At 38.0% G+C, this 19,065-nt stretch overlaps 1 protein-coding gene across 8 annotated transcripts in view; it reads right to left on the bottom strand.

The window, feature by feature from the left end:
* Nucleotides 1-2,169: 2,169 nt before the first annotated feature.
* Nucleotides 2,170-19,065, bottom strand: part of zfand4 (zinc finger AN1-type containing 4) — a 29,382-nt gene continuing 12,486 nt past the window's right edge. For 2 of the 8 annotated variants that reach the window (XM_016996237.2, XM_016996238.2), the window contains 5 exons: nucleotides 18,662-18,809; nucleotides 15,641-16,807; nucleotides 11,891-11,942; nucleotides 8,819-8,932; nucleotides 2,170-4,778 (listed from right to left, as the gene is read on the bottom strand). In XM_016996237.2, the coding sequence (XP_016851726.1) occupies nucleotides 4,591-4,778; nucleotides 8,819-8,932; nucleotides 11,891-11,942; nucleotides 15,641-16,807; nucleotides 18,662-18,809 (1,669 nt within the window). In that variant the 3' untranslated portion in view covers nucleotides 2,170-4,590. Of the gene's footprint in view, nucleotides 4,779-8,814; nucleotides 8,933-11,890; nucleotides 11,943-15,640; nucleotides 16,808-17,624; nucleotides 17,707-18,661; nucleotides 18,810-19,065 lie in introns of those variants that run through there. The other 6 variants (XM_008117729.3, XM_003225405.4, XM_062975969.1 and 3 more) reach the window with 6 other exon arrangements.

Genomic DNA, 19,065 nt, shown 5'->3' with positions numbered 1-19,065 from the left:
TATAACAGGCTTAGTTTAGCCATCTTTGCTTCTAGTGAGAGTTCAGGTTTGATTTCTGCTAAGCTCCATTCATTTGTTGTTTAGTAGCCCATGGTATCTGTAGATCTCTGCAGCTCCCAATTTCCAACAAATTAGGTTTCTTTCTGTAGCTTTCTGCACTGTCCAGCTTTAACAGCCATACATAGAAATTGAAAAGACTATGGCCTGGCTGATTCTGACTTTTGTATTTAATGATGTTTTTATACATGATCTTCTCTATTTCCTTCACTGCTGCCTTTCCAAGTCTAAAAAGTTTTATGATTTCTTGACTAGAGTCCCTATTTTTGTTAATCAGTAAGGCAAGGTACAGGAACACTTTATTTCAATGTTTTTGTTACTGTCTATAAAGTTACTTAGGTTATCTATAATCATATTTTTTTCTCTATTTTACTGTAACACTGTCTTTGCACATTCCTCCTTAATTTCTCTTAGTAGTTGCTCTAAGTCTTTCCTATGTTCTGCATATAAGCCCAGGCTGTAGCACAGCTGGTTAATTGCCAGCAGCAATAAATCAATGCTAATTGGAAGGTTGGCAAGTTTGAAGCCCGAGTCAGATTGAGCTCCCGACAGTTAGCCTAGCTTACTATCTACCTAGGTAAAGGTAAAGGTTTCCCCTGATGTTAAGAACAGTTGTGTCCAACTCTGGGGGTTGGTGCTCATCTCCATTTCTAAGCCGAAGAGCCGGCGTTGTCCGTAGACACCTCCAAGGTCATGTGGCCGGCATGATTGCATGGAATGCCGTTACCTTCCCGCTGGCGCGGTACCTATTGATCTACTCACATTTGCATGTTTTTGAACTGCTAGGTTGGCAGAAGCTGGAGCTAACAGCGGGAGCTCACTCCTCTCCCTGGATTTGAACCTGGGACCTTTCGGTCTGCAAGTTCAGCAGCTCAGCGCTTTAACACACTGCGCCACCGGAGGCTCCACTGTCCACCTAAGCAGTTCGAAAACAGCTGAGCTGTGAGTAGAGAAATTAGACACTGCTGAAAAGCCAGGAGGTTTTTTACAAGAAGGAGGGAAACTCTTCAAAAAGCGCTCGTCGTCATAGTGGAGCGACAGCACCTCCCTGTGGCCAGAATCGAGCATAACCTCCAGGCCCCAATGTTGGAAATGCTGAAATACCTCTGCCTGTCTATCTGTCTTGTATGTCTAAAATAACATTGAATGTTTGCCATATATGTGTGCATTGTGATCTGCTCTGAGTCACCTTTGGGGTGAGAAGGGGGGAAATATACTGTAAATAATAAAAGGATACATGTATGTAGTGCTGCTGAGCCATATAGCCCCCCCCTCCTATTCCCATATGTTGTTTGGTTTTGTGGCTCAGCATTTCAAATTTTGTATTTCTATTGAATTGAATTAAAATTTATGAATTTTCAACCAATTTTCTAGTAAAGGCCATTTTGAATTATGCTCTTCTCTCCCAATCCTGATAAGGATTCCCTCTATCCTGTCATCTAAGTATTGGGTGAAAATGTTGAAGAATAATGGTCCTAGGGCAGGACCTGAGACCTCCTTCCAGTCTGAAGTACAGCCACCGATGACAGCTCTTTGAGCAGTTTTCCAACCAGTTATGGATTCTTCTGGCAGTGTTTCCATCAATGCCAGTTCAACAGTTTGCTAATCAAAATGTGATGAGTGACCTTACCAAATATTTTCCTGAAATCCAGGTAAATGATATCCACAGCATTCCCACTATCTACCAAACTAGTGGCTCAACCAAAAAAGAATCAAATTAGTCAGGCAGGATTTAATAGAATCATAGTTGGAAGGGCCATGTAATTCAACATAAGTAATTTATAGTTGTCTCCTACTGATCACGGCATTGTCAGACAGATACTTGTTATAATTATATTATAAATTACATATTTTTTTCTGATATTGATATTAGGCTGACTCGTATGTAGTTTCCTGGATATTCCTCCTTTTTGTTAAATTGAGGGCCAGAGTTTGCTCTTATCTAATCAATCCTTGGGCATCACATCAATTCTTAAGATTTCTCAAAAATGATGACATTTAAGTTACTTCGGGCCTTTGGCTGCAGTTTATCTTGCCCCATAGATTTCAACTAATTTAGGTTAGAAAGAGTGGAGAGATGTTTCTACACAACAAAAAAAGAGCAGCTCAACATGTTTGAGAAAATCCTTTATTTAAAATGAATAATATGCACTTTGTGAAATGAAACAAACAGGCTGGGTATGCCTTGCATAAGTAAACCTTTTCTTCAAAAAGTTTCTAGAGATTATCAGAAAGCTTTCTCCAAAATACATCCAAGGAGGATTTTTTCAACAGCCTCCATGTTTCTTATGATTTTTTTATTTTGTTAAGCCTACTCGTGAACACAGAGCTATAAGTATGCTCATCTATTTTCTCAATTTGTTTTCATGCTCACACATACTCAGTAAGAGATTCTGGAGGCAGTTACTTATCTGACCTGTTAAGCGCAAGCACACATAGCTATGCTATTTCCTAGCTGAGACTTTATTGTTTTGTGTATCGCAGACACATTGCTGCAACCAGCATAGATGCCATCTTGCTCTCCTTCACCAGTCTCTCATTGTCAAAGCTGCTTAAAACTTATAGCTAAAGAGAGGGCAAGGAAGAAAAAGAGGTACTGAATATGGCTTACTCTGTTTCTTGTTCTTTGTCACTTGCTTTTAAAAAAGTGGGTAATGTGTGTTCAATTTTTATGACAGTGAGGAGGCTTGGTTTGGAGAAAAGCCAACACAGACTTGAGTAACATATGATGGAAAATGCCTCTCATGAATGTATGGAGTGTCTTCTGCTTCAGTCTGCTGACCAGGATAGATTGCATTAAAGCTCTGCCATGTTTGAAGTGCAGTGAAAGAATAATGGAGTCTCCATGCTGTTCTGATATCCTACACGTTTTTACAATTTCAAGGAAAAAGTAGCCACAGATCAATTGGGATTAGTGAACAAGTATCAAGCCCTATTATTAGTCATTTCTGAGATGTCTGGGTTGCTGGATTGATGTATTCTCCCCATTAATTGTGAATCTGCCACGAAGGGGATGCAGATCATGGTGACTACCAGCAGAGAATTCCCTCCTGGTGTAGAAGGACCAAAGTGAGTGACTTTCTAAAGAAAAATACTATGAACAGAGCAAATTTAAAGAAATCCATCCTCCCCTCTTACATTTTCAAACATAAGATCTAACTTCTCTGGAGAATTCTTTTTGCCTTGTGGAATATATGGGTAAGCCTGTGTTTGCAGAGTTGCAACTGCATTGAATTTACCTTGAATTGAAGGCAATTTGGGAAAAGTGCAGAGGGGCAAAGATGCAAGTGTACATGTAAACCATTTTCCCAATAGAGTATTTTTTATTTTTTAAATAAAGCATTATTTACTAAAGAAATTAATTAAGGCGAGAAGAATAAAAATAGTGTACATACCTTTATGAAAACAAAACACTTTGTTTTACCTGGGTGGCTGAAACCAGATTGAGCTGCTGAATGTGAGCATAACTATTGTTCTTAAAACTAGATAGAAACACTTCCTGGTGGAATGATGTGGAATTTGAGAAGCTGGTATGTTTGAATTGTTTTTTTCTCTCTTATTTTCCTTCTCTTTTTTCTCTATATGACCTTTAAATGAACATTGCTTTTGTGTTTTATGGCTATTTAAACATTTAGACTATTGTATTGCTTGATTTTTGTTCTTTCTTTTCAGAGCTGAATGCTTGTTTTGGTCATTAATTGGCTACTCATTTCAAGACTGATTGAAATGACTTGCAATGCTTTGGGAGCCAGTACAGCATTTACCAGTGATTTGCCATCTTTGGTAAATTTTAAAACAAAGCACTGGGAATAGAATTCCTTAATGACTGACCTTATTTCCAAGGATAATGGAAAAGAGTAGGTGAGTTTCTTTATGTGAATAGTTAATATTTATTATTTTTATGGTAATATAATCAAAGTTTTGAACACATCAAGCTCAAAGTCTTTTAAAAATAGTTACAAATGTTAAAAGAAATATTTTTTTCTATTTAATGACAGGAGAATTTTTGTCTTTTCTAAAAAAAAAAAAAACCCCAAAACATCAGGTAAGAAATACTGGGATAAATAGATGTTCCTTTCATAGTGGATACACAGTATATGACGGACAATCTGAGTGGAATTCAGCACTCCCTACATTTTCAAATAGCTGGTTCAATATAATGAGGAACTTCTTACTAAAACAATTTTAGGTATTTTGGAGTGAAAAAATGCAAAATATAACAACACCGTCCCAAATTTCATCAGAAAATATATATCTTACAACTTAGTAAAATATAACCTGTAAAAGACTTATCTAACAAAAGGAAGGGGTTCAAATATAAAACAATTAACACAAGAGATATAATAATATTAGTTAGATCAGAATATACATTTTCAAAAAACAGTCTTTAAATTTTGATTCGCTAAAGAATAAAATATGTCAGCAGCAAAAGGGTTCACATTATTCTTCAATATTATGCAGCATCATATGATATTGTTACTAGTTCATCTTTAGGTGGGGAACACAGCAAAAGAAAAGCAGCTCAAACAAGTCTCAATATGATAAGAGTTCCTCCAGGAAACATATGCGTGCTACAAAACTGGGCTTAGATTTTAGGGAGCTTTGGTGCTGTGACGACGGGATTGGTCTCCTGCAAATACCTCCGCCCTGCATTCTTGTAGTCATAGGTACATGTGTGAGTCTCTGCATAGCGGTGAGTGGCACAGAAATTGTTTCCACATCTGGAGGCAGAAAGGGAAATGTTAGAGATGCCCTAAAATATTGCTGGGCAATCTTGGAAATCATCTCTTAAAAGCTCTCTGAAGCTTTAGCTGCTCTTAGTACCTATTAAAGGGAAAACCAGCTGATCCCTAATCCATCTAAAATGCAGACGTGTGCTTTTCACCTTAAGAAAAGATAAGCATCTTGAGCTCTGAGGATTACCTGGGAAGGAATCCCACTGGAGCATTGAAGCACACCAAAATACTTGGGAGTAATCCTGGACCGTGCCCTGACTTACAAGAAGCACTGCTTGACTATCAAGTAAAAAGTGGACACTAAAAATAATATCGTACAAAAGCTGACTGGCACAACCTGGGGATCACAACCAGACACAGTGAAGACATCTGCCCTTGCGCTTTGCTACTCTGCTGCTGAATATGCATACCCAGTGTGGAATACATCTCACCATGTTAAAACAGTGGATGTGGCTCTTAATGAGACATGCTGCATTATCACAGGATGTTTACGCCCCACACATCTGGAGAAATTATATTGTTTAGCCAGCATTGCACCACCTGACATCTGCCAGGAAGTAGCAGCTAGCAATGAAAGGACCAAGGCATTGACATCTCTGGCGCATCACCTGTTTGGATATTAGCGAGCACGCCAATGCCTTAAATCAAGAAATAGTTTTCTAAGATCTACAGAGGTACTTGCAGGAACACCTCAGCAAGCGAGAGTCCAAAAGTGGCAGGCTAAAACCCAGAATTTTAATCAGTGGCTGATACCGGATGAGGGACTCCCTCATGGGCACACAGAAAACTGGGCGACTTGGAAGGCGCTGAACGGACTGCACTCTGGCACCATGAGATGCAGAGCTACAAAAGAAATGGGGCTACAAAGTGGAGTCCATGACATGCAAGTGTGAGAAGAGCAAACCACAGATCACTTACTACAATGCAGCCTGAGCCCTGCCACATGCATAACGGAGGACCTCACAGCGACACCAGAGGCACTCCAAGTGGCCAGCTAATGGTCAAAGGACATTTAGTATAATGGCAAGTAGTTGTTGTGTTTTTTTTAACATTTGTGTTTTCAAATACATTATAACAAGTACTCTCGGTTTGCTTCTGACATGATAAATAAATAAATCTCTTTTTTAAAAATCACAGCTTTTTCCCAGCTCTGTCATTATATTATATACAGTGTTCCCTCACTTATCGCGGGGGTTACGTTCCAGGATCACCCACAATAAGTGAAAATCCATGAAGTAGGGGCACTACTTTTATTTTAATATTTATGCATTTTTAAAAATAGTTAGGTGGCCTTTCTCCCCCTTGCAAGTCCTGGGGAGCCAGTGAAGCCTTCCCTATCGCTTGCTTGGGGCCTGCCATGTTGCTCTGGCTGCCTCTGCTCCTGTAGCCAGGGAAGAAGGAATGCCGCTCCGGCCCAGTGAATGAGTGAGCAAGGGAGGGTGGGTGAGAGAGTGAGGGCGGGCGGCAGCCGCAGCAAGAGCCTGGAAGAGGCGGCCAGGCTCCTTCTGCTGCCACTCCAGCTGGGCCACGGCAGGAAACGTGGAGGACTTGGAAGAGGGATGGGCAAATAAATATTTTTTCCGCAAAACAGCGAGTCTGTGATAAGCAAACTGCGAAGTAGCAGGGGAACACTAGTAGTTTGGGTACCCGGCATTGCCTGGGTTATTTGAAAAAGTCATTTTTTAAATTGTAGAAAATGCATATGCTTGTGGGTGAATTGCAACTCACATCATGCCAGGTTAACCCTGAAAAACTCAATCAATACTTAAAGTTTGTTATGTTGGGTAAGTTTGCTCTAGATGCATCATAGGTGGGGTTCAGTGTGCTCTCTGGCTGTAGAGTGAACTACAGCTCCCACTATGGTGAGTCAGTCCCCTCAAATCCCTCCAGTAGGTTGAGTTAGTCATGTGTGTTTTGTGTGCCAAGTTTTGTCCACATCCATCATTGGTGGAGGTCAGTTTCTCTGGTTGTGGGGGAACTACAACTCCCAAAAAGAAAGGTCGGTTCCCTCCAAACCACTCCAGTAATCAAATTTTGGCATATCAGGTACACAGTGCTCTCTGGCTGTAGGTGAACAGCCACTCTCCCAAAGCAAGGTGAATTTTCCCCAAAGACCTCCAGTATTTTTTGCTGGTCATGGTGGCTCTGTGTGCCCAGTTTGGTACAATTCCATCTTTGGTGGAGTTCAGAGTGCTCTTAGATTGTAGATGAACTATAAATCCTAGTACCTACAACTCCTATAAATTATGGTGAATTCGCCCCAAACCTTTCCAGTATATTCAGTTTCTGATCAATTCCTCTGTTTGCTGTGTGCCATAGAAAAGAACAAGAAAGGGTTATGTGAGAGGCAGTGGGTGGGGTTATGCAAATTCTATACCAATGGAGAGAGTCAGAAACACTGGGATGTCTGTGTTGGAAAAAACACAGAAAATCTAAGATGAAATTATCCCTGTATGAAAGCTTTCACTTGGGTGATGGGCTATTTGTTGTTTGTGGAGGACATTGTCAGGGCTCTTGGACATGTCCATGATGCTCACTATAACCTGCAATGTCATTGGAGGGAGGGCCATTGGTGTCTCCTGAGTAGCGGGAGCTATAGCTGTTTGTGGAGGCAGGAGCTTGTCTATGTAAGTGGACACCCCAACCACACACACATACATATTTTTACTTTTATTATGTGTATAGATATGAACATGGGCCTTGAGATGTCAAAAAAAAAAAAAAAAAAGGAGCAAGAGATGCTAAGGCCAGTCTACAAAAATCAATTGTCTCTCAGAAGATGGGATATAAAGGTTTTTCATATCAGAAACTTTTCCCTGATTGCATTGGGGGCGGGGCAGGTTTCCCTCACTGCTGCATCTTAAAAGGAATGTGTGAGCAATAACAATATTTTCAACCATGTTGTACCCTGCCCTAAGCCACAAGGAGAGATGGCAATAAATAAATAAACAAACAAACTGTTGTTATTACCCAATGACATTCAACATCTTTCTCCATGGCATTGATCATGGAATAGAGAACATACTTATCACATTTGCAGCTGACACCAAATTGGGAAGGATAGCTAATATCCCAGAGAACAGGATCAGAATTCAATATGATTTGAACAGATTGTAGAGCTGGGCCAAATCTAATAAAATCAGAAATGTAAGGTCTCACACTTAGGCAAAGAAAAAAGATGAAATGCAGAGATATAGGATGGGTCACCTCTGGCTTGAAAACAATACATGTGAAAAAGATCGTGGAGTCTTAGACAAGAAGTTGAACATGAGCCAATAGTGTGATGCAGCAGCTAAAAAATCCAATGTGATTCTAGACTGCATAAAAAGGAGTACAGTGTCTAGATCTAGGGAAGTCATGCTTTATTCTGCTTTGGTCAGACCTCACCTGGAATACTGTGTCAATTTCTGGGCCCCACAATTGAAGACGGATATTGACAAAGTTGAAGATGTCCAGAGGACAGCAACTAAAATAATGAAAGGTCCAGAAACCAAGCCCTATGAGGAGCAACTTAAAGAGTTGGGGATGTTTAGTGTGGAGAAAAGAAGGCTGAGACGGACATGATAGCCACACATAAGTACTTGAAAGGATGTGACATTGAAGAGGTGGCAAGATTGTTTTTTGCTGCTCTGGAGACTAGGACACAGAGCAAAGGATTCAAATTGCAGGAAACAGATTCCACCTAAACATTAGGAAGATCATTCTGATGGTAAGAGCTGTTTGCTGAAGGAATATGCTGCCCTGGAGTGTGATGTGCTCTCCTTCTCCAGAGGTTTTAAAGCAGAGGCTGGATGGCCATCTGTCGGGAGTGCTTTGACTCTGTGTTTCCATGTGGCAGGGCATTGAACTGGATGTCCTTAGTGGTCTCTTTCAATAATTTGAATCTTTTGAATGTAGGCATCCGATTTGACACTATTTTCTTTCTGAAAAACAGTGTTTTTCTGTCACCTTCAAACTGTTCAGTGCTTTGTTATGCTTTTGCTTTAGGATAAACACAGTTTGAAATGTAAACACAACTTACCTACATTCATAGCTAGTAGACAATCCAGTTTTCTTTCCACAAAAGAAACAATGATTTGTAATCTTCTTTTTAGACTGAGCTGAACCATTCACTGGTGGAAAATGAGTTGGATCACCTACTTTGAAATAGTAAAATATGAGTAATTACATTTGTTATCACAAAAATGGATTAAAAAAACAGCAGCTTACAGAAAATTCTTTTCATGAGTACAATAAACACTTTTTGACTCACAAAATTTTCCTTCCTAGGACGGGGATGCAAAGTGGCTTCTAGCATATTTTTTAAAAATTCCCGCAACATAAAACACATGATATTAAAATACAAATTAACAATACAAATGGAACTGAAACAGTTTAACACTCCGTACTACACAACCAACCCACACTGTTTTGTGAATTGTTTTTGGCCGTTGAAAATTAATTTGGATGTTTGATTAGATTTTATGTGTCATTATATAATTTTGTCTGTCTACATGTAATTTAATTTATTGGTGTTAGGTTTAATTTACTGATGTTAGGCCTTAATGTTATTTGCATATGTAGGGTTTTTCTGGGATTTTATATCAGTATTTGTTTGTTTTATGAGGCACTGAATGTTTGCCATTATATGTTGGAATCTGCCCTGAGTCCACTCGGGGAGATAGGGCGGAATACAAATAAAGTTTTGCAAATTATCCAAGATTGATAAGCGGTCCATGGTGATTAAGGAGAAATCTTTGATTGAATTCAAGAAAACTTGGGACTTGATTACCTTTTACAACAATGAAAATGGGGGTAAATGTCAACTAGAGGGCTTATGAATTAGAAGACTGTTACCAAAAGCAGAAGTGTGATGATAAGATGCTGTTGACGGGAATCAAATAATAAGGGATAAAAACCATCAGACAGTGAGTGTGAGGTTTATAGAATTGTCTCCTTGTCTGTGTAGTTTTTGCATATAGATCTATATATGTGTTTTCTTGGTGTGTTGTTCTGATTTAGCTTTGTAGTTTGCTGAAGTAGCTAAAATGTAGCTGCGTAGTTTTATCATATATTGGAAAAACTGCTATTTTGAGTTATGATTACGGTACTTTTTACTATGTTTTTTCCTTTTGAATAAAAAAATACTTTAAAACAAACAAACAAAAAAAATTCAATACTATTAAGAAAGGTGAATTAAAAAGCTGAAAAATCCTGCACTTGCATATAAAACTATTGACATAATCAGGACTCAAGATGACTCTTAACATGTTGGAAACCTGGGCCAAAACCAAATTAATTTCAACAGGGATAAATGAAAGATACTGCTTTTAGGCAAAACACATCAAGTGCACAAATATTGGATGGGAAACATGTGGGTAGCGTGAAAATAATCTAAGGGTTTTAGTAAGTTACAAGAATCAAGAATGTTGATATGGTGGCTCCCAAATGCCAATGTAATTCTAAATTGCATCAAAAAACTACAATGTCCAGATCAAGCAAAATAGTAGCATCACTGTTCATATCTTACCACGAACAATGTGTTAAGATCTGGGCACCACAGTTTAGAAATAAGATTGACAAGCCAGGGTACGTTCAGAGGAGGGTGACTAAGGGTGCATCTGTGGCATTAATGTAGTTTGACACCCCTTAACTGCAGTGACTCATGCTATATAATCATGGGAGATGCTGTTTTACATTCTCTAGCCTTCTCTGCCAAATAGTGCTGTGCACTACAACTCCCATGATTTTGTAGTATAGAGACATGGTAATTAGTGGTGTTCAATTGCATTAATTCTATACTGTGGATGCACCCAATGATGCTGAAGAGCCTGGAAACCAATCCATCTGAGAAACAATTGAGGGAAGTGAGCATGTTTGGCTTAAAGAGAAGGGACTGAGAAGTGATATATTGGCAATTGAAAAATATCTGAGTTTCTAACTTAATAGCAGGAATATCTTCCTGAAGGTAAGCAGCTATTCAACAGTGGAGCAGTGACAGGCTCTCATTTATTGCAGGTTTTAAAACATACTAGGAATAAAAATAATACAAAATCAACTAACCCAAAGTTCCTCAAACCGGACAACAGCAAAGATGACAGTAATCTCCCAAAGCAGACAAGAGCAAAGCAGACGGCAACCTCCCAAAGTGGACAGGAGAATGAGACATGAAGGCTGCTCCCTTGAAGCCCTAAACTCTTATGCTAGTACTCCCTCTGGCACTAGCTCTTAATTCAAATGCTGCTTGTATGTCAAAGCAAAATTCAAGTTGGTGGACAGCTCTTAACTTGAAACACTCAAGTTGGGATGCTCTTAAGTCAAGGTTCTACTGGATTTTAAATTCCCCATATGTACTTTTGACTTCATGTTAACTGCTTTTGATACCAGGAAGACAACATATGTTTTAAAAACTAATAATAAACTAAAGATTAATTTTATCCTTTAGTTATTAGAATTTGAAATGCTTGGGCTGAACTAACAACTAAGTTTTTAAAAAGATAATTGTACTCAATATTGGACTGTCTCTGAAGATGAAATAGACACTGCAGCTACTGCAATATGCAACAACTGTATTACTGGCAATGTACAAGTCAAAGGCTCGCTGCCAATACACTTCAGATGTGAATTCAAGGTGTTGGCAATGGCATTTTAAGCTCTAAACAGCTTGGGGCTGTCATATTGAAGGAGCACCTTTCTCAGCACATGCCTGCCTGACCAATGAGATTTGCTGGGGAGCACCTTTTCTGTGTCCCATTTATGTACAAGTTGTGACATGTATTTTAATAAGTGCTGATGCTAGGCTCATTTTAGTGCCAAGCTGATGTCTGCCTTTTCACCAAAGTCTTGGGATCATATAGTATACATTATGTATAATGTAATATACATTATGTATCTAGATTTTAAGCATCTTCATGTACTGTACATTATGCAGACAGTCCTTGAGTTACAAACATCTGACTCACAAACAGCTCATAATTAAGAACTATTTAGATGAGGAAAGTGTGACTCTCAGGCTCCAATACTGTTGCATAAACACGCAATTACACCACTCTCTTAGCTATATTTGATTACACTGAAAAGCATTAACAGCAATTTATGAATTTGGATTTATTACTCACTTGCTCTTTTCCCAGTATTCACAATATTTCCATTCAATCCAACTCCAGATGACTAAGAAAAGAACATAATGAGGCACATGAGCAGGAAGAAGAAAAAACATCTGGCATTAATTTAGAATTCTGTCCCATGGGATAAACTATTGGACACCAATATAGAATAAATCCAGCAACATCCCACCATACTGTATTTTTTTTTTAGTAATTGCAAACTCTTCTGAATCCTCCAGACAGGAGCAAACAAATACAAATAATGTCCACATCAGTTACCTATTTGAAACGTAATTACTATTTCAGTGCCAGTTCCGTATGTTCTACAAACAGGGTGCCACATAAAATACATGGCATCTTGAGAAAAGTTCCCTCTGAAGATCTTAAAATATAGGCAGATGACATAGGAAGCAGTCCTTCAGGTATTTAGATCCCAAGTCATTTTGAGAATGATGGGTAAGAAAATCAACTCCCTGAATTTGCTATAGAATCAAACAGGCAATTTGTTTAACTCCTTGCAATATGATTCCATCTGCTTTCAGGGGAACACAGAGTTCATTGCATCACTGCCATCATCTGTTTCTAGAATTGATTCCATGGGTTAAGTCGGCCTGGGTTTTTAGACTACGTTTTTAGACTAACGTTTACTGACTTATGGTTGGGTATCTATGGTACTTGAAAGATACACCTGCTCTTTCACCCAACTACATCTAGTATTAGCTGCATACTAAATTCATAGACATGTAGTATACTTTTGAATTTATCCATGCTAGACTAGTACATGAAAGAATAGCAATAACTGGGTCCATTTTTTTTATACTTTCATACTATTTTTTGAATGAAATCTTCTCAAGGTAGTTTATGTCAAAAAGTTATAAGGCAATGCAGAATACAGTTAACTAAAACTGCGGCATATTTTTGAAAATAACAATGACAATAAAAGCAGAAATTAGAAAAATCAAAATCAACTTGCTCATTTCAGTGTTAATGCCAATTTAAAAACAGTAAGTAAGGGAATCAGAGCTCCCATGAACCAAGTGACAGAGTAACCATCTGACAGTTTCAACTACAACAGACCTATTGAAACAATGGGATTTATGTAAGAATCATCTCACCATTTATCAGTTGGTTCAGTGGGTCTACTCTAACTGGATTGCAAGCAGACCAAATCTACAACTCAAGAGAAAACCACATTACAGATGGATAGAGTCAATCAAGGAAGCCACACCCTTGACGTATAATTTATACTATATATTACACAATGTCTTAGCCAAATATTTTTGAATGCTTGGCTAAAAAATTGTTGAATGCACAGCAGTCTGTATCCACTTCTCCTGCATCATAGTATCACTAGCCTTTCGATTTTCCTGCTTAGATGTCATTAAACTCCAGAAAAAAGAAAAAAAAAACCACAATTGTTTTAATTTCTTTTGTTGCTACATGCTGTCATTTTAAATTTATGGTGACTGTATGAATAATAGACCACCAAGTCATCCTATCATCAACAGATCTGCTTAGGTTCTTCAGACTCAGCACTATGGTTAACTTGATTGAGTCTATCCATCTGTAATGTAGCCTTTTTATGTTTATCCTGCTTTCTACCTTACCAAGCATTGTCTTTTCGAATGAATTTTTTTTTCTCATGATATGTCCAAAGTACAGTAGTCTCAGTTTAGTTATCTTGGCTTCTAGAGAGAGTTCAGGGTTGATTTGTTTTGATACAATTTGTCTTTTTTTTTAGCAGCCCATGATATCTGTAGAACTCTTCTCCAGCACCACATTTCTACGAGATTTTATTTTCTTTCTATCAGTTTTCTTCACTGCCCAGTTTTAACACCCACACATAGAAGTGGGGAATATGATGGCATGGAAAACCCTTTTTTCTAGGTTTAATTTTTTAAAAGGATGATACTAAACTAAGACAGACACATACAACAGGAAATACATTTTAAAAACTACAAAGAATACAACATCCAACTTTTTCTCGGCAGCTATAAACTCATACTTCTCCTGAAATTCAAATCCTACAAATTTTCAAATCCATTCAATTCATTCCCTATATTCAAACAGGTTAATTTATTGATCTCAGCTAAATTCATCAGTTTAAACAGCAAATCTTCCTTATCTATGCATATAACAGTATTGCTAACTTTAGTATTCAATTATTTATCTTCACACTTCAGGAATTTGTCTAGTTTCCTCACAGTTGCCCTTCCAAGTCATAGTAGCCTTCTAATTTTTGACTGCAATCTCCATCCTGATTAATGAGTGAGCAAAGTATGAAAAACTATTTCAATGCGTTACTGTATCCTTACAAGCTACGTAAATCATTACTTTTCATTTTCTTTAATGTTCAGCAAGTAAACTTATTTATTTGGGAAATTTATTTGGGAAAATTGCACTTTGCACTTCCTTTACGTTCTTTGGTAACTGTGCCAAGTCTTTATTATTATCTGCTGATCTTAAATAGTTATAGACTGAATCAATAGGGGCATGGTGCCTGGATCATTGAAAGTAGTAACACCATTCTTTTCTACTTTGGTCAAATCTCACCTGGAAGACTACAATTCAAGAAGGATATTGATAAGCTGGAATGCATCTGCAGAAGCAAAATGGTCAAAGGTCTGGAAGCCAAGCCCTATTAGAAGCAGCTTAGGAAACTGGGGAACCAGGTTAGGCTGGAAGGCTCTTGTGGTCCCTTCCCACTCCATGATTTTATGATTCTCAAAGACGACTCACATATGAAAATACAGATCATTGTACACTCCAGGTTGCCCTCAGTCTTTCACACTGTAACATAACTCATCAAACAACTTTACTGCTGAAAAACACAAACCACTACAATATGCACCAGGGATGGGCAACTGCTAGTAGTTCAAAAATTGCATTGACCCCTTGGGAGATCTTGGAGTGTCACACTCCTTACCACCCTTACTCCAAGCTAATTTTATTTTTGCTTCTTAATGAACATGGAGGTTAGTGTTTACCAGATAATTTCCAGAGAGAAAAATGTGTCTCCTGGGCCAAACAAAATTTCAGGCCCTCTGTGGGCAAAAGTTTGGACACTAGGAGTTTTATAGTCAAAAAATGGTCCAGCCTGTGAGTCACATTTACGTAATTCATCCTATACACAGATCATTGCAATAGGACAACACAGCATACTTATACATGCATAAATATCTACTTAGTTGCACAACCTAACCTGACTTCTAAGATTTCATCTACATCAGTGGTTCCCAACCTGTAGGTCTCCAGATGTTTTGGTCTTCAACTCCTAGAAATCCTAAGAGGTGGTAAACTAGCTGGGATTTCTGGGAGTTGTAGGCCAAAATACCTGGGGACCTACAGGTTGAGAACCACTGGTCTACATGATGGATATTTTTTTGGTTGTCAAGACAAATTGATGTATGCTAAGTATAGTATTACCACAAGAGTGTTTGTATCTCACCAAGGCTGTCTGTTTGGTTGAGAATATTAGCAACGATTTTACGTTCAAGATACATACACAAATTGGCAATTTGTTTATAATTTACTGGAAGATTTATAGCCTCAATGGACTCACTTAGACCCTGAATAAGGTCCTTGAACTAGGCAAATCTGTGTCAAGATTATCTGAGCAATCTTGGTGCAAGGTGCGTACAAAATAGATCAATTTCTCAATTGCAGCTATAGAGAATTTAGTATCCTGGCTAAAATAAAAATGGGACTGAATCTTCCAAGGAAATATAAGGAGAAATAAAGTGCTATTATAAAACTAATTACCAAAAGGTATCCAGACATGTCATCGTAGGAAGGGACCAAGCTAAATCTTTCTTCTTGAAAATGCTGGAGATCTGTGGTTAATGGAGTACCAGAAGTCCAAAACCTGCCTGTACCACAGGAATTCTTCAACCCATTTCTGTTTGTGCTTTGAGTCATCGAACTAAGAAATCCCCCATTATTTACAGAAAAAACAGGATCTTTGGATGCTTTCACTGGCACTCCTGTGATTTCCCTTGTCTTCTTTTTAGAATGGGTTTCAGGTCTTTTGCTAACAGAGTGCTTTGATTGTGCATCACAATGAAATCTAGAAGTCCTTGGATAAGAGGAATCTACTGAGTTCTGCACCTCCAATGGCTGTAGGATATTTGGAGAGGCAACAGGCTTCAAGTTACCAACTTCTAAACATTTGGACTGAATTTGAGGTTTCTGAGGGCTGTAACGTACAATTGGTGCTGAATAATTTGTGCAGTGAAGAGGTGATCGTTGTGCATTTCTCTGACAACTGATGTCATGAGAACTAAGAATAGTGTTATCTGCTGCTGTAATGGTTAGACGTTTTGTAATGGACTCGTTAGAATGCTCTGCAATGGAAGAGCCTACATCTTCCTCAGATAATCTGTGTTCTGTATTCACTTTTCCTGTTCCATACAATTCACTGCATGCTTCAGTAAAGTTTGGTTCTCCTAGCAAGGTTAAAACATCCGTGTTTGCTAGAACCTTTTCTTCTGTAGCATATAGGTTTACATTTGAGATATCTGGATATAAAAAAGAACCTTTCTCATTTGTTGATACACCAGTTTCTGTATTTTTTTCTGTACTTTTAAGTGGCGCTAGAATTGGAAGAACTGTGTCTGTAAATATTGTTGTATCTTCTTTTTGTACACATGTTACTTTCTGTGGTGTTGCAATGTTGCTAATTGACTGAGACTGTGGAATACTTTCCATTCTGTTGTTTTCTGTAATAAAGTTGCTAGAAATGGAAGGCATTCTCCTACCAGCAGCCGGCAAAACTGAAAGTGTCTTTTGAGATGTTTCTGAAGAAAGTAAATTATCAGAAGGTATGTGGGGAAGTGTTCGGAATGATTTACGATGCGTACTTGTCACAGAGCCATTAGATGAACGTGGAGCATTTGGAGGATGAGGATTCACTTTAAAAATTCTATTGGGCTGTGAAAATGAGAAAAAAAGATGTTATTTGAATTGCAGGGCAGCAGCATGTATAGGAGTGGCTTCTAATCATGCATCCCAAATAACTGCTGGGCTACAACTACCAGAATCCTTCACCATTTGTCAAGCTGACCAAAGTTTCTGGGAGTGGAAGTTTCCCAATATCCAGCGTCTACAGACTGGAAACCCTTGACCTAGACCAGTGGTTCTCAACCTGTGGTGGTAAACTGGCTGGAATTTCTGGGAGTTGTAGGCCAAATCACCGGGGGACCCACAGTTTGAGAACCACTGACCTAGACAATGCTATGGGCAAAAGAAAACAAATGCTAAAAACATTTCTCACTATAAACACATTCTATTTTCCCTTTGAATCCAATTGAACATTAAGTGCCAACTTTTTTAGCAATGTCTTGTGGCTTTGAGTCTCCTTGTGGAGAGAAAAGCGGGGTATAAACAAACATGATAATAATATAATACTTTTAGGAATAATAATAATGGATACAAATAGTTTTAAGCAGTAGTCTAGCATTGACAGTAATTCTATTAACTAAAAGACTTTTAAAAAATTGATAATGCTTTGGATATTTTTAAGTTCAATTTGAGGAAAAGACAGGAAATCGGTAAAATATGTATGCACATGCATAAAAGTAATGAAAACACTGAAGTGGAAAATGATGAGAGAGTCATGCCATATTTTACTGCATAATCGTCGCATTTCAATGCCTTTTTTTGCACACAAAAAAAGTGCTGTGACCATACTGTGAGGAAAAAAACTTTCTTTAGCATTGTTGTTTTTTTTATTTAAAAAATGTCTTACCTCAGAGAAATAAGGAAAAGAGAGAATGAAGGAGGGAGGGCCCCAACTGGCTCTATTTCTGTGTGCTTTTAAACATTCTTTCCTTTGAGAAAGGAGAAAAGAAAGATGGCACTAGGTGGCTCTGTTTCTAATTTTTTTTAAAAAAATGTGACAATTAAGAAAAAAAAAGGCAAGAAATCAATTTTTGGACCAGAAAAGAGGAATGCAAGATTATGCAGTGGCAACTATTACACAGTGAAATATGGTATACTGACAAGGATCTAAATGTGTATTTTGGCTGAGAGGAATGAAATATCACTTACTAGAAATATCACTTACTATTCCACTCTTCCTCAAATGAGACTTTTTATCTACAATTCCTCAGGCCCTTCCAAACAGCCATATAACCCAGAATATCAAGGCAGAAAATCCCACAATACCTGCTTTGAACTGGGTTATCTGAGTCCACACTGCCATATATTCCAGTTCAAAGCAGAAAATGTGGGATATTATTCAGCTGTGTGGAAGGGGCCTCAGCCCTCTGAGTATCTTTCAGAGAGATGGAGAATTGCCACTCTTGGTTCCATTAACAGAATGGTTTCTGTTAATGAAAAAGCTTTTTCTTGCCTTATGTGGGTCTGACAAATGCATCAAACAATCTTTGATAGACGAAAGTTTGCCACTGTAAATAAAGAGAACAAATGATCACAGACTGATCAAGACGGTTGTTTTGTTTAACTATCTAAAATGGATCAGTGTGGGTAAATGTATCTCCTTTAAGGGCATTTGACATTTATTTATTTATTTATTTATTTATTTATTTATTTATTTATTTACAGCATTTATATTCCGCCCTTCTCACCCCGAAGGGGACTCAGGGCGGATCACATTACACATATAGGCAAACATTCAATGCCTTTTAACATAGAACAAAGACAAACTAACATAGCCTTCATTTCATAGGCCCCTTCATTTAACAGAACAGCAATCATTTTCAAGAGGATCTGTAATGCAAAAGCACAAATAATTCTGCAAGGGCTGTAAGAGTATAGGCTCACTTTTTTGCTGAGATTTATGTTCTCCATCTTCATCTTGAGCAGCTTCATTTTATTCATTGTGATGGAGTTCTCAATCATCTGCTGACTAGAAGGACATGGCTCTTTATCTTCGTTGTTTTCAGTACACAAATTATAAACCGAACCAGCACTGGCAAGGAGAGAGAACAAACTGGCTTTGACATTCTACTCTTAGATACTTCAGAAAGGGTTCATATCGTAAGAACATGTGAAAGATTATTAAAACATTATGTAAACATTAATGATGTGCCAAGATCACAAATATTTATATTTAAAGCTAGAATGCATTCAGAGAAATTCAATTTCACTACACCAATATTTGCGACATAAATCCAGATTGATTCCTAGGAATGTGATTGTTCCCCCCCCCCCCCCCCCTTTCAAAT

This window comes from Anolis carolinensis, chromosome 3 (genome assembly GCF_035594765.1).
Source record: "Anolis carolinensis isolate JA03-04 chromosome 3, rAnoCar3.1.pri, whole genome shotgun sequence".
In the NCBI taxonomy this organism is placed as follows: Eukaryota; Metazoa; Chordata; class Lepidosauria; order Squamata; family Dactyloidae; genus Anolis; species Anolis carolinensis.
This window is presented reverse-complemented; position numbering and strand designations above follow the sequence as displayed.